The 15,820-nt window shown below is 45.7% G+C and overlaps 1 protein-coding gene across 3 annotated transcripts in view; it reads right to left on the reverse strand.

Moving 5' to 3' along the window:
* Positions 1-13,971, reverse strand: part of NELL1 (neural EGFL like 1) — a 286,471-nt gene extending 272,500 nt beyond the window's left edge. For 2 of the 3 annotated variants that reach the window (XM_038139923.1, XM_038139922.1), the window contains exons 1-2: positions 13,777-13,964; positions 8,721-8,849 (exon numbers count right to left, since the gene is read on the reverse strand). In XM_038139923.1, coding sequence (XP_037995851.1) covers positions 8,721-8,849; positions 13,777-13,825 — 178 coding nt within the window. In that variant the 5' untranslated portion in view covers positions 13,826-13,964. Of the gene's footprint in view, positions 1-8,720; positions 8,850-13,776 lie in introns of all 3 variants that reach the window. The other variant, XM_038139924.1, reaches the window with a different exon arrangement.
* Positions 13,972-15,820: the final 1,849 nt, after the last annotated feature.

A 15,820-nucleotide genomic window follows, 5' to 3' on the forward strand; every position in this document is an offset into this window, starting at 1 on the left:
ACCAAGCTAATTACTCTAGCACCGTATTTGAGCCTTCTGCAAATATCAGTGGATTCTCTATACCACTGTTGTTAGAGAAACAGGCAGTTTTACAGCAAAAGTAAGGTTCTAATTCACTAAAACAAACCCCCACATTATCCAACCTGCATCCTCCAAAGACACTTGTGAAATCCAAGTACACAGTCGGGGTACTTTACAGCAACACCAAATCTAAACTTTCTGTGCTTTTCCTGATTGTGTTGCCTTAATGCTGCCTGTACCGTAAGCAAACCTTCACCTAGTCCTACCCTCCTGGCCCAAGACTACAGCCTCTGTGTTTCCCATCCAGCTACAGCCCCGTGCCTCTCTCTCCAGGCTGCTTCTCCAGCTGCTGTGCACAGCTCCCCTTCCTTCAATCCCTGCTCTTGATCCCTGCACCTCTCTCCACCACTCCTCAAGTTCAAGTCCTTGTATTGTCCTTGTCACAATTGGCCATCACCTGCTTCCTTCTTGGCCTCCAGCTCCTCCACACAGCTCTTCCTCAGCTCTCCCCTCCCCAGGCCCATCTGAGGCCATTTCCTGGCCCTGCCTTTCAGAGCTCACCTCATCCAGCTGCTTCCCCCCGTGTGGCCAGCGCCAGCCTGTGTCCTGCTGGCTCCCAGCCACATCCTTGTCACTTACACACTCAGTCCTTGCTGCTACACTTCCAGCTTTGAGTCCCCCTCATTCACAGCTTCTACAGAGGGAAGGGGTGAAAAGCAGGGAAGGAAGGGGAAAAGCAGGACAAGCACTCAAGACCTCAAGAAGAGATAAAGGCCTGCTGATGGACACAAGCCCAGAAACCATCTCCATCAGGGAAGGCCCACTTTCCTCCATCCTGCTGGGTGCAGTCAGCCCAGCTGTAGGCATCCTATTTAAATTCTTACTTTAGCAATGCTTCGCAGAGCAGCTCTGACAAAGGGCTAACACCTCTGTCAGCACTCTAGGATGGAGGGCAGCTGCCACGGCTCCTAAGTACCAGGCTGGAGCTGGGAAAAACAGGGGAACATCTCAAGGGATGAGTGTGGAGTGCCAGTGAGGATCCCACTCTCCAAGGAATAGGCTGGGCCCTATTTCTCACAAGCCCCCAAGCCTCCATCATAGGGACAGACACACACTGGCAGAAGAGGTGTCCATGACTGCCTCCAGAGCCAGCCCTGAAAGCAGATGAGCTTTGACCAAAGCACCAATTCTGCCATGCCCTGGTGAGAGGGGTATTCTCAGAAGGGATACCTCAGTGGACAGCCAAGAGGAACAGCCAAAATGAAGCACCACAGAATGCTACTACACCTGAATGTTACCACATGGTGGGGCAAGAGGCTGATCCACGCCTCGGGTGTCAAGGTGTTTTTACTGACACATGCAAAGACTTTTTATCTGATGGCAGCTGCCTCTCCCTCATGAACTCATGACCCTTGCACTGTTGGAAAGGAGTATTTGGTTTTTATTTTTATTTTTCTTTCACCAGGTATTGCCCACCATCACTTGAAGCCTAGGACAGGCAACATGGGGTAAAACCCCAAATTTACCCACCCCTATAGGAACCAGAGCAGGCCTACACAGCAAGGCACATCAATGGCAAAATACCTCACCCTGACCTTTAAAAAATAAAATAAAAGCTCACAGGTTCAAGGAGCTTGCAGAGTTTCCACACAGATAAACCTCTGGTGAGCTGCAGGACACCTCTGTGAAGGGACATACTGCTGGTTCTGGCCAACCCCACCTCAGAGAACAGCCCAGCCCCATGCCCAGGCCAGCAGCACCTCAGACAAAGTGTATTTTAAAAGGGAAAAAAAAATCTCGTCCAGCTGGAGGGGGGCAGCTGCACAGTGTAAGACTCTGCCCAAGATTGCTTTCTCATCTGCCTCACGATCGTCGTGAAAAAAAACAACTGAGACCACCGAAAGAGGATCCTACATCCTGGTTTGGTGGGGGCTTGCCAAGGCCCCGGGACTGGAACTTGAGTTATTGTTCACAGGTGCGTTTGTCCACCTCATGCTACACTGCTCCCAGTGAAAGGGCAAGGGACACCTTGACCTTCCTCCGCCTGCATCGCTCTGTGACAATGGCCTGGAGTTTTCCACCCCCAACCCTGGCTGGACTCTCTTCTGGAATTACCCTTTGGTGGTCTCCTCAGAAGACCCTTCATCTACTGTACTACCACTGTACATCAGACCCTTCATCTACTGTACATCCAGGCAGATGGACTGAGATGGGAGAAGCCACTCCCTCCAAGACTGATACATGAAACCCCTATATGGAAAAGACTCCTTTTCTCCCCAAGGACTGAAACCTGTAACCTGGAGGGAACCTGGGCAGTGTGGGGGGGGGGGGAGAACAGCTGATCAAACTGAGATGTTTGCCTGCAGGTAGTGACCACTGAACCAGAGAAAACAATGGCTCTCCCCCACTGCTGAGATCATAAGACTATTGTATCTTTTCCCCCCTCCTTCCCAACTTTCAACAGAAAATTCTAATAAAAACCCCTCGAGTCAGCTAGCTAACTCGAGATCTCCCCAACGTGAAGGCGACTCCTCAACTGGACATCGACTGGACCTCGAAGAATTACATCGCCTCTATGTTGCTAGATATACCTGTCCTGCTCTTTTTTTCCTTTCCTTTCCTGCAGAGTTTCTTTTCTTTCTCTCTCTCTTCCCCAATGCCCTCCAATGCATTTTGCTGTGATCATTCAATAAAGTACACTGATTTTGATTGTTACTGCAAACCCCCTTGCCATGTTGGTGTTTTGTACCCTGAGATCAGATAACGAACCATCACAATCCTGTCCGTGAGGGCAGATCGTGACACCCAGACACAAATCCAAGTGACAGTGGGCAATACCCGGGGAAAAAAAACATATTTAAAAACAGACATTCCTTTCCAACAGTGCAAGGGTCATCAGCTGCTTTGCCAACTGTCCCAAAGCATATGAAGGAGGGAGCTGCCAGCAGCCTCAGGTGTGCCCATAGGCTCTGCCCCAAAAACCCTGGCGTTCCCACCAGATGGGATATTTGGACACACCACCATGGAAAAGGTACTAGAGCTACTCCTGTGACAGCTAAAGGCAGAACTAAGATTTCCAGCCACAATGTTGTGTCTTCCTAATCTTTCTGGTGCTGTAAGATTTCTGCTCTGTAAAAACAATACTGCTGATACTTAATATTTGCTATAAACGTAGCAGGAGAGATCCCACAAAAAGCAATGACTCTTGTCTCATTATCTCATGTAAAGAGGGACTGACGCCTGAATTCCAAAATTAAAGTTTATCTCTCCTACTCACTGCAGACCTCCCACCACCTGCCCCAGGATGAGCAATGACATGTTTCCTCCCTGAGCTGTTATCTGCTCCCTCTCATCCAGCCCCTGGCTATTTTCTGAGCTCTGCAGCTCACACACCTTGCACATCATGCTGGCATAACAGAGTTTAACACTTGAAGTGGATTAAAACCTTGGCCATAGCACCCAGGCCACTGAGACTGAGGGTGGGAAGTTCAGCACAGATGGACAAAGGCAGCAGCCATCACCTGGCCTTGGAATTCAGTGAGCACAGCTCAGTGCTGAGCTGCTGCCCCGAACACATTGCCAGGGCACAAGAAGCATATCCTGAAGACTGTCCTACCAGAGGCAGAGGTATTTTATTCCTGATAAAAAGGGTGTGTGCCCACTCCTGATGACAAGATCAATTTAGGCAGTTGTTCTTATCCACCAGCCTCAAAACATGGCAAACTTGGCCAGCATTCAAACCTCTTTCAGTTTGGCACTGCAAAACCTGACATCTTGGACTGAAATTCCTGGAGTGGAATCTGGAAACACTTCTACTCTCTAAGTGAGGAATTAGTATAAAAAAAAAAACAGGATTTGTAAAACACTGAAGGAAAACACCAAAACACCAACAGAGAGGATTGCACTTCTTCTAGAAGCTCAAGAGTCTTCTGGGAGGCACCTCTACCCGCCTTGGAAGTGCAGCTTTGATCTCTCTTTTGGCCTGAAGCAGGACAGTCCTTTTTTTTTTTTTTTTAGGAACTCAACAAGTTTCACTCTTTTTCTCACAAAAACATTGCCTTTCTCCATGCTTTAAGATACTTGTTATTCTTTCACCTTTCCTGTAGGAGCCACGACTGTACAGAAAAGAACTCAGCAGTCTCTAGTACAAAGTGGGAATAAGGAGCATGACTGAACTCTGTGCTGCAGGAGCTCCAGGCCAGGTGTTTCTCTTAAATCCTGTGCCTGTTTAATATATGTCAAGAAACGGTCAAGAACAAAGCACTTTAGATCTCCAAACTTTGAACAGTACTTGGTGGTTTCTTTTGCTGAGTGCTAAACATAGTATACGTAGTAAAAAGACCATTCCTAATTTAAAGGCTAAGTTGAAAAATAGCACCAGATTGCTAATAAAGGAAACAGCAAAGCCTTAATAAACTTTCAGGGGTGGGGGGTAACTGTTTTGTAAGTAAAGACTTTAAGTCTCTGTTAACACCAAAGAGATGTTGCAGGAAGAACTAAAAAGAAATAGACATAACTGACAGTTTGTAAAAGGAATAAAATCTTACTTCCACAGCACGAACTGAGCATGGAACAAAAGTTAGGCTGGTTAAAGTAATCGCATCATTTAACAGCTAGGCTAAAAGTGGTCTCAGTCTACCTAGAAACAGGATGACCAGTTAACATACTTTTGCCTTATTTATCATCAGAGCTTTCCTCTGCCACTGAATTCAAGATCCTGGTAAGCCAAAGTCAGGACAAGCCCTACTTCCCTGCTATCTGAAACAGAGAACAAGACTGAGCCCCAGCAAGGGACCCATAGCTCAGGGTTTCTTAATGTACTATTTACAATATTTATAATTTACATTAATGTATTATTTACATTAATTGTATTATCTACAGTTTACAGTATAATCCTGTTCTGATCCTGTCCATTTTTCATGCCTGTAAGATACCATTTGTAGATGTCTTACATTCGTTGTTTGTAAGATGTTAATGTAAGTCATGTTGTTAGGTGAAAAGTTCATGTTTTCAGTATATTTCTTTGAGGCAGATTTTCCACCCACCCCCACAACCATTTCCTTGACTTCACTGACCTCCTAGCTGGAGGTGAGATGTGGGTCAGACATCAGGGTCTTGGGTCCCCTATTCCCCAAAAGCACCCATCAAGAACCTCCACTCACCTTCCTTTGCCCTTTCATGCTAGAGCAAATCATCTGCCCACAAAGACATCTTCTCCCATGTTTGTGCGTAAAAGTTAATAAAAGACAAATAATTAAGACACCAGAATGCTATGGATTTTAAGAATCAGACTGTTTGCAGAATTGCAATTATGAGTTATATATCTACATTTCCTCTAATGCACATTCTCAGCGCTTACACTGCTCTGTTTTTTTATTTCCTCATCCCCCCTTCACAGAGAATGGAACTGAAAAATTTAAAGAATGGAACTGATCAATCAAAAATCCAGCTGAAATACTCTAACAATCAAAGTCCATGCCCAGCAGGACAACTCAGATGACTACACTTAATTATAGGTTTCTATGCTTTTCTGAATTAGGAGCAGATTTGCTTGCCCAAAGGCAACCCACATCTCTCAATTGCCACTTTGGTTCTACCACGCTGTCACACAATTTGCAACAGAGCTGAATTTGTTTCTTAGCCTATAAATCTGTTTCACTCAGAAATCTGAGGTTTGGCTGTTCATACTAATATTATTAAAAAATCAGAATACTCCATCAGATTTACTGGGATGGTCTCCGACTGAAATCACAAATTCTTCAAAGAAAATTCTTTCTCCATTTTCTCTAGGATAAATCAAATCATTACATCACTCCCCAGAAATTCTGTAACAGTATGTCACTTACTGTGAGAGAGCTGTCACTGATGAAATGTCAAATTAAAAATAATATTTTCCTTTTTTTTGTGCATATCTTTGTATGCATATCTTCTTTTTCATTTTGTCTTTTTGCCTCTAAAGGCAACTAAAAGAAAGCTCTGTAAGTTTTGAGCATTCTCTTTCAAATAGTTTAATTCACAGAAAAATAATTGCTTAGGAGAACATTCCATATTTTCCTGGACTCACCCTGGACACAAAACTGTCTGGATTGGGGAAAAATTACCATTTCTCTACCTCCAAGATGTAAACTTGCTGGAGCACACAAAAGAACACTCTCAGTTTGAACAGCTCCAGTATAGCCACTTTAGAAAATTCATCTCACAAGACAGAAAATGTTCCACAGGGAGCTTTTATGTAAGCTCAGAGCCCCAATACATGTTGTCAAAGGTGGCAGGCAAAACTGTCACTGTGAAAACCGCATGCCAAAGAACACACTAACCCTTTTTTCCTAAGCTAGGGAATCCTCAGCAGTGAAAGCCTGCTAGGGAAGAGGTCTTCTATGTGGCTCCACACGCAGCAATCATCCTGCCAGGTGAAACAGGTCCTGCCTGCCCAGAGGCTCCAAGGCCACACTGGAGCGGTGGGGCACAGCGAGGCACAGCACACCCGACCTGCTCACACGTGGTAAGAACTAACCAGAGCAGAGCTGAGCTGAAAGGACCACACCTTCCAGCCTGGAATAGCTGCTCCAAAAGGATACAGTCATTTTGAAACTAAGTGCTAACTTCCAGGCTCTTCTCTCCTCTGTGAGAGTCATGTTGGACCAGGGTTGTTGTTTTTTTTTTGTGGATCTCTGTGGAAGAAAGTATTACTCCTATCTTAGACATAGCAATCTCCCATACACTCCAAGTTCTATACTGGTTTTACTGTATGGCAAGATAAAAATCAAAATTGAGTATCTCCTGGTTCCAGCCAAAGGGATGGCCCACAGCCAGATAAAGTAAGTCACCTCTGCTAGTGAAAGGGAACCCGTAGAGCTGCCAACACACTGCTGACATTTAACAAATAACAGAGAGGAATAAGAAGGGAAGAAGACAACAGGGCAGCTTCAGACTTCTATCCCAGCTAACAGCAAAGGCCTTGAGTCTTCTCACAACCCAAGGGCTGATGAGCTTTACTGAAGAGAGTAATTTTCCTGAGCCACCTTCCAGGAAGTTTTACACTAGAGGCGATAATAAGAGGGCTATTCCTGTGTGCATTAGCAAAAAGCATTTCTGTTCTGGGAATTAAAAAAAGCTTTATGTACCTTACTACAGTCTTCATATTATTTATTCATTTCATACTGTGATGTTTGTTTATTGCTTCCCATGAGCATCTATCTTTCAGCTTATCCATTCTGATGGAATTTGTAAGTTCCACCTTTCTTACATCAGTCCTAAGTTCCCAAACTACAGATGGACAACTCCAAGGAGAAAAGAACAGAGTATCTAAAACATCTTCACTATTAACATTTCAAAGCCACTTTCAGGATCAGTTGTCTCAATCCAAGTCCTGACAAACACATCTCAGACTTCTTCCCTAGAGCTCTGACCACCAGTCTGTGAAAACTCACCACAACTCACATTGCAACTCAGTGTTGTTGCAATTAACTGCATGGAACAGCAATTGGAATTATTAACATATTTAGGCCATTGCAGTCCTTAGAGGAATGACTATAATATTATTTGTCCATAATACACAAACCTGGACTCAGGGTATCAAGAGAAAAAAAAACTGAGAAAAAAAAATATCTTTAAATGAAAAGAATCAATGCTGCTCTTCTGGACACTAATTTGGGAATCAGTGAAAATTAAGCTACTTGTTGTATCATAAAAGATAGAAAACAAATCCTGAGGTGGTCTCCAGAAGCAGCTCTGCTCTGACTCCCAAACTGGCCTTGGCCAGATAAAGAATGAACTAAGATCGCAGACCCACTTCCCTTATTATTTACAGTAGAGCCAGCTAGCACTGCAGATACAGAACTGAAGCTAAATGAGATCATAATCATTTGCCTCTAAAAACAGCTACAGAAGACATAAGAAAAAGAGTCTTCAACATTGACTAAAGCACAGTAAAGAAAAAATACAGGAAGCCTCCACAATAAAAATGTTTCCAATAGTGCTTTAATTCACATGTTAATCTCAAATCATTTAAATGTCTTTCCTGCCTAATTAGCACTCTGTAGAAACTCAGTGGTTCCACCCCATGGGACACTGTCCCTTAATCTAGACCTTACTTAAACACATTGTAAAACTACATCCAGAATTTCCCTCAGTAAAAATACAAAAAAAAAAAAAAAACCCACATAATTTTCAAATACTTCACAAACTTTGTTAGAATACTTAATGAAGGGGGAAAAAAAACACAAAGTTACTTTATCTTGCCCTTGATACTCAGCATGGACACTTAAATACAAAAGCATTCTATCTGGCCCCTTCAGCAGTTTTCACAAAGTTGATGAAAGACTTGCTACATTACCAATCAGTGTTAACACATGAAATGCCTTCTCATAGTTACACAGCTTTAGCTATGTGTCTCTCTGCATGTATATGATCACAGAGAAAAGAACCCACAAGTCCATCCATTGGAACCACTCTGACATATTTAGTGAGAAATAAATACCAGGAAGTATTGAAAACGTACCCAAAATTCCCTTGCAACTACCTGACAGCACATACACAAAAATAGCATCTGTATTTCAAGAACTAATTCCAAGAAACAGAAATAAAAGAAAGCAATAGTTAAGTAAGACCACCATTACAAGGAACCACTTAAGCATCAAAGCTCTCCACAGTTCATGCAGACAGAAGCAAGTTAAGAAAGCTGAGGAGGTTTCTCTCACCTTGGAATAAGAATGCTTTGCTGGCATTGTGTAGTCCTGACACTTGTGTTACCCCCAGAGTTGTATTCACCAGATCCAGCTCTGTGATGATATCAATTTGTAAGTTGGGATCCATTCCAAATCCTACAGCTGTTGGAGCAGAGAGAGTTAGATCAATTTTTATTTCAAATCAGGTAATGGAAAGAATAGAGAAGAATATCTAGCACAGACATTTCTGGTACCTTCCCACTCACACACACATTGTACACAGTAATTACTTACAAGACAGTAACTGAGGTGCAGGAAAGAGAAGATATTCTATTCCAAGTCTTTCAATTAAGCTCTTTCCTTCCCAGAGATTTGACTGTGCACATGTCAAAACATTCTAGAACTGACAGATTTATCCAGTATCTTCAAAAGGTTAAAGAGTAATAAATAAAGAAAAGTATAACCACCTACGCAAAACCACGAGAGAGATTTGCAGCTTTCATCTCTTGGCCACACTATTTCCAGGGAGATGTAGATCAACTGACCAGGTCCACAGCTCATCAACTAAACGTAATCCATTTTCCCAACTGGACCAAAGGAGCACAGAGCAGATATGATGGCAGGGTGTAAGACTCTGCCCAAGCTTGCTTTCTCATCTGCCTCACGATCGTCGTGAAAAAAAACAACTGAGACCACCGAAAGAGGATCCTACATCCTGGTTTGGTGGGGGCTTGCCAAGGCCCCGGGACTGGAACTTGAGTTATTGTTCACAAGTGCGTTTGTCCACCTTATGCTACACTGCTCCCAGTGAAAGGGCAAGGGACACCTTGACCTTCCTCCGCCTGCATCGCTCTGTGACAATGGCCTGGAGTTTTCCACCCCCAACCCTGGCTGGACTCTCTTCTGGAATTACCCTTTGGTGGTCTCCACAGAAGACCCTTCATCTACTGTACAACCACCGTGGCAGATGGACTGAGATGGGAGAAACCACTCCCTCTAAGACTGAGACATGAAATCCCTATGTGGACAAGACTCTTTTTTCTCCTCAAGGACTGAAACCTGTAACCTGGGGGGAGGAGGGCAGTGTGTGTGGGGAGAACAGCTAACCGAACTGATCATGTTTGCCTGCAGGCAGTGAACCAGGAAAACAATGGCTCTCCCCACTGTTGAGATCACAAGACTATTGTGTTCTTTTCCCCCTCCTTCCCAACTTTCAACATAAAAGGCCCCTCAAGTCAGCTAGCCTTTCGAAGATCTTCCCCAACGTAAAGGCGACTCCTCGACTGGACATCGACTGGACTTCGAAGAGTTGCATCGCCTCTATGTTGGTAGATATACCTACTCTGCCTTTCCTTCCTTTCCTATAGGGTTCTTCTTTCTCTCTCTCTCTCTCTCTCCCCAATTCCCTCCAATGCATTTTGCTGTGATTGTTCAATAAAGTACATTGATTTTGTTGCTGCAAACCCCCTTGCCGTGTTGGTGTTTTGTACCCTGAGATCAGATAACGAACCATCACAATCTCGTCCATGAGGGCGGATCGTGACACAGGGCAAAGAACACCCTCCTGTAGGCTAAGAGCCTTGGGTGACTCACCAAGGTATTTGATACTGCTCCTGAAGCACACCTCTGTAGCTGCCAAAGCCCACCTACAAAGAGCACACATTCACTCACTCCAACCAGCTGCAGCACCTCTGGGCTGCGGGAGCACCTACTGGAAAAGCAGAAATATAAACCTGAAATTCATAAAAGGTTTATGCCTGGGTACCCCTCAATCTAGTAGGGACCTGATGGGACTGACATAAAATACAAAGACTCCAGAAGTTTGAAAATGCTATGTTGAAGAGTGCAGGGCAACTTGAATGTTAGCACTGCAAATTCATCAAAGATACCTCATTTTTTTCTAGGGATGGAAAGAGAGCAGGCTGACCTCAGTGTTTCTCTCAACACAGCAGTAAGAGTGACATGAGATCTGTGCCTGAGACACAGGTCAAATACCTCCTGTGGAATCCAAACACTTCACTAATTACATTTTTCACTATCATTAGTAACAGGCTCCAAGAATGAAATCCTGACACAGCTGAAGTCAATGCTAAAAGTCCCATTGACTTCCATGGAGCAAGGACATTACCTGTAAAGCACGTCCAGATTGATTTCCACTAAGTAGACTTCACATTCAAGTCTAAATTGATTGATTTGTTATTCCAGGACTATACTTCTGGATCATTTAAGCAGCAAGTACTCTAGTTTGATTCTTTGAAAGGCTCTGAGAAATTACTGAGGTGTACAGAATGAACAAGAAGTTACATATACTACTCATAAATCTTCTCTACTCCAGAACTTTTTCTTTTCCTCAAGGATGAAAAGTAGATGGAATAACATGTTGTGCTAACGTAGAGGATTCTACTCCACAAGGGACAGAGCATTAAAAAATACTGAAAATACAGCTTTAGGAGGCCTCTAGCAACCTTACTCTACAAGGAAAATTAAGATCTAGAGGCATCTGACAGAACTGAAGCTCCAAGAGTGCTGACACATCCACACACACAGTGCTTACATAAGGATATGGGGATAAACACATTTTTGTAGAAAAGGTGAATTGGGAGAATATTAGAGAATGCAGATAAACTTCTCCAAAGGTAAAAACTTCCCAGATAATCAGCAACACCATCAGGCTTTTTGTACTATCTTTGACTTCCACCATAGGCACTCAGGGACTGAACGACCACAACTGACAACATCCACACTGGTGAACTAAAAACACCTTTCCCTCCTGGAATAAAGACCAGAACCAAAACAAGAAAAGACTTGTTATTCTTCTAAGGTTTTCATTCAGCAGAAAAGCAGCACAATTTAAATTGTGTGAACTTAGCTATCAGTAAAGACAAGTGTTTGCCATCCCTGTGATAAACAGTGTATGCTGTCCCTCATTAGAGAGGGGTTACATCTATTCAGATCAGCAATAATCTACTAATATTAACGGAGGTCAAGTAGATACTAAAACTTGCTCAACAGAAAGGACAAACTGTGTTCAGTAAGACAAATCTCAAACCCATTCAAAGTAAGTGAAAGCTCTGTCAGAGCCATCAACAGGGTGGGGACAGAAATCACAGCGAGCAAGTATAGGCACTCCCATAAATCACAGTAGCTCCACTGCTCTATTAAAGCTGTTTATTCCACACTGAATACCCAAGGCTCAACAAGCATACATCACTGTAGCTCCACAGGCTTCGATTTATTCCAACAAAGGATCTTGTGTGACAGCTTCAGTGTGCTCTCTTCCAGCTTTTAAAATACTTTTGAAAACAGAGACCCTTTCTTATGTCACAGTAACTATTTAGCAAGAGCCTACACTGCTTTAAATACCTAGTCATTTTCCTGAGCTGCGTCTTCAAACGGCAGCAGGCACCCAAATGCCGAGTCAATAATTAATAAACAACAAATCAGCAGCTTCAGTATGATAACCAAGTCTCCTTTTCCCCTGTGGTCTCCCCCAGTCTATCAGAAAGATACCACATGCATATCAACCACACTTGCATCTAGTATTTTATGCTGCTCTCTCCAATGGAACAAGTAGCTGGAAAATGTCATCTCTTTCTGAAGTAAAAATTAAGCATCAAGCAGTCTGCTCTCACTGGAGAGCTGTGCAATGCCTGGGCCCGATTCTGAATGATGTTGCTTTCAATTCCTATTTAAAGTAATTGGGCCATTCCCCTTAAATCAGTGGCTTACACAAGCAACAGTCCAAACGCTTCAGGCAGGTGGGCAGGAGTAGAAATCATCTCAGGACTTGGTGGATTCAGCCCAATGTGAACTGAAGGCACTACAGTAGATTAGAGGATTAAGCCATATAATTATGAATGATGTCACTAGGAAATCCCTAAAAGAAATTAATTCTGCCTTACAGCTCTGACAGCTTTTATTCTCTGCTTCTGCCTTTATCACTTACACCCAAGCACCAGCAATCATGGCATGATCCATCTAGCTAATGTGCAGCCATGCAACATATGCAGCACATTTACAATCTCCTTGACATGTGTAACGTGCTGTTTGGGGATGGAAAAACTTTTACTTAAAGCCCACTCAACACAATCAAGACATTTGCACGTACCCACATGAAACCAATAAAATAGTAAAGAAGAGGCTCTAGAAGAGGCATTTTGCTCTCTCCTCTCACAACTTCGATGGCAATTGTTGCACACAGAGAACTTTCCAAGTAGTAGAGTTTTGGGTCCTGCTGACCATTTAAAATCTCTATACGCACTATCAGGGGTAACACCACTATGAAAGGGACGGGCGGTATATTTTTCCAACTATATTTATGCTGCATCTCACTGTATATTTTGATGACGTTATAATTACTATAAGAATTTAATTCTAAAACATTAAATCCTTTGCACTTTTGATAATTGTGCCGGGTGGTTTCCCTGAGAATAGCTATAAGCACCACAGAGAAACGTGCCCCTCAGCACCTCCAGTCGAGGAGGAGCGCTACTCGGGGACCAAGAACAAAGCCTTCGCAAGGAACAAGAAGCGGTACTTGGGTCGCGCAAGGCTGGAGAGATAGCGGAGCCGGCACGGCACCGGCTGGAAAAACGCGCTTGCAGCCGCATCACGCCCATACCGCCGCGCCCCCCGCCCGGTACCGCGGACAGCACCGCGCATCGCCCAGACACGGCCCCGGCCGCCCCCCGCGCACCGCCCGCCCGCACCCGCGCCGGCCGCCGCTGCTCGCTCCCCGTCCCCGCGGGGCGCAGCCCGCACGCCGCTCTCTCAAAACTTTCCCACGCCTGCCCCCGGCCCCCGCGGAGCGGCCGCCCCGCCGGGAACGAGCCCGGCTGCGCCCCGCGGAGCCCCGCGCCCGGCCCGCTCGGCGCGGCGGGGGATGCCCGGCCCCGCCGCGGCGGCGGCCGGCACGGCCGGGGCGGCTCCCGCTGCCACCGCCTCCCCGCAAAGTTTCCGCCCGCCGCCGGCGCGCCCCGGGCGGCGACCCCGGCCCTCTTTCCCCGGGGAGGCGGCCGGGGCGGACTCCGGCCCCGCCACGGACCCCGGCCACAGACCCCGGCCCCGCGGCCCCGGTCCGGCCTCTCACCTGTCCCGGCGGCGGCCGCACACGCCCAGAGGAGCAGGAGGAGACCCATCGGCGCGGCGCGGGCGGCGGCGCCCGCTCGCTCCCTCTCCGGCCGCCGGCAGCTGCTGCGGAGCCGAGCGCAGCCTCCGACGCGCGGAGCGGCTCCGGCAGGAGGCAGCGGCGGCTCCGCCCGCTGCCCAGGCGCGGCCCCGACGCCCCCGCAGCGGGGGCTCCCCGCCCGCCCCCCGCCGTGACGCGCGGCCCCCCCGGGCCTCGCCAGCGCCGCCGCCCGGCCACGGCCGCGCTCCGAGCGGAGCGGCCCCGAGCGGGGAGCCCCGCACTGCGCACCGGCCCCGCTCCCGCAACGGGAACACCCTGAGCGAGAGGGGTCCGCCGCCTGCTGCGGCACGTCCGGGCGGGTGCGCGGTGCGCCTTGGCTCCGGGGCACCTTCCCCTTCTTCCCATACCTAAGAATCAACCCTCATTAACTATTAACTCTCAGTAATAATTTATGCCATGTATGAATAAACAAAAAGAAGTTCTGAGGTATAATACAGAAACCTGCGCCGTTCCTCGGCTTCTTGCGTGTCCTTGCTCAACTCCCTCAACTGCGCTTTAAGCCTCTAACCTGTAAAAGGGAGGTAAAGTATTTAAAGATACTCGTGAGCCATGAGAATCTGCTCTGATAGCTGTTTTTAAACCTGTCTTCAAGTATTTCTTCGCTCCAGCCTTTTAATTTGGCTCGGTGCTTGGCAAGGAGCACGCTACCACATGCCTCTGTTGTATGCAATACTCTTCCATGCAGAACACCTGATTTAATTTCAAAGGACAGTTTACTGGCCCCAGATGATGTTTCCACCCTACAGAACAGGAGCAGAGTGAGATTTCCAGTTGACCTACAGTTGCAAGCTCCAGGATCATCCTCTCTTCTGCTTCCCCTCATGTGATTTTGTGCTGCACAGTGCAAATTCCAGCCATCTTCAATGTTAAATAATATCTACATTTGGACAAAGTTAGGATGACACCATAAAAATCATGCCCATCTTAGGGGTGCAGTTGGATTCATACACATTTACATTGGCAAGAGCAAACAGTCTGACTTGGTTGCCTAATTACTTAATTAGTGAGATGTCTGGAAACAGCTGTTGCTGGCTGCCAGCAAGGTAATGCACTCCAGGAAACCTCTAGGGTGGCCACTCAGAAAGCTCATCAGTAATTTATCTCCAGTGTATCAAAACAACTTTTTTTTTTCTTCAAATGGAACTTTGCGGCTTATTCCCTTTGGCTAGGGCGCCCCGCTATAAGCCACTGAGTGAGAGGAGGGGTACACACATGGTATACAAGAGTGTGTGGCTATGCACGGATATTCTATATAACCATAGCAACAGGAGAAAGAGGCAATGTACCTCAGCATGTGAAGACACACCCCTCTATTCCATCTTGGTGACATAAGGGTTCTGCATAGCAGTTACTATCTGATTTTGGGGGGGGGAACAGGTCTGTATATCCAAGTCCTGTTAGCTTAGATCTGTTTGTGCTTATCTGGTAGTAAAACCAGTTTCTATCTAGACACCAAATTGAGTCTAATTCAAGTTTTTCATTTTTCACTTGATGCAGAGTCTTTGGTGTATATACAATTTAAACTGGTCATAGATAGATTCTCAAACTGATCTGTTTAACCTGAGCCTGGATTAAAGGCTGTTTATAAAAAAATTACTGCGTGTGCATGCAAAAATTTGTGCCGTGTTACCAGCTGTAAAGAACAGTTTCAAACACATCTTAAGCAATCTCATGGAAAAGAATATCCTAACCATTACACAAGCAGCTTGTTAAAAAGTGCTGTAAAAAAAGCTGGTCCCACAGCTCTTCCTATAGTCCAGGTCAATGCCCAAATGATCACACATTTGGAGAGCATTTGGACAGCACATATGTTCAGCTGTTCATACGGGGAAAGGATAGGGCAAATGGACGGAAAACAAAAAATCCCCTTCTTGCAGCCAACACTGTTCTTACACCTCCCCTAATGGCAACAAATCATCTCCTTTTATCACCAGAAAATCTGATT

The sequence above is a fragment of the Motacilla alba genome, chromosome 5 (genome assembly GCF_015832195.1).
Source record: "Motacilla alba alba isolate MOTALB_02 chromosome 5, Motacilla_alba_V1.0_pri, whole genome shotgun sequence".
Lineage (NCBI taxonomy): Eukaryota > Metazoa > Chordata > Aves > Passeriformes > Motacillidae > Motacilla > Motacilla alba.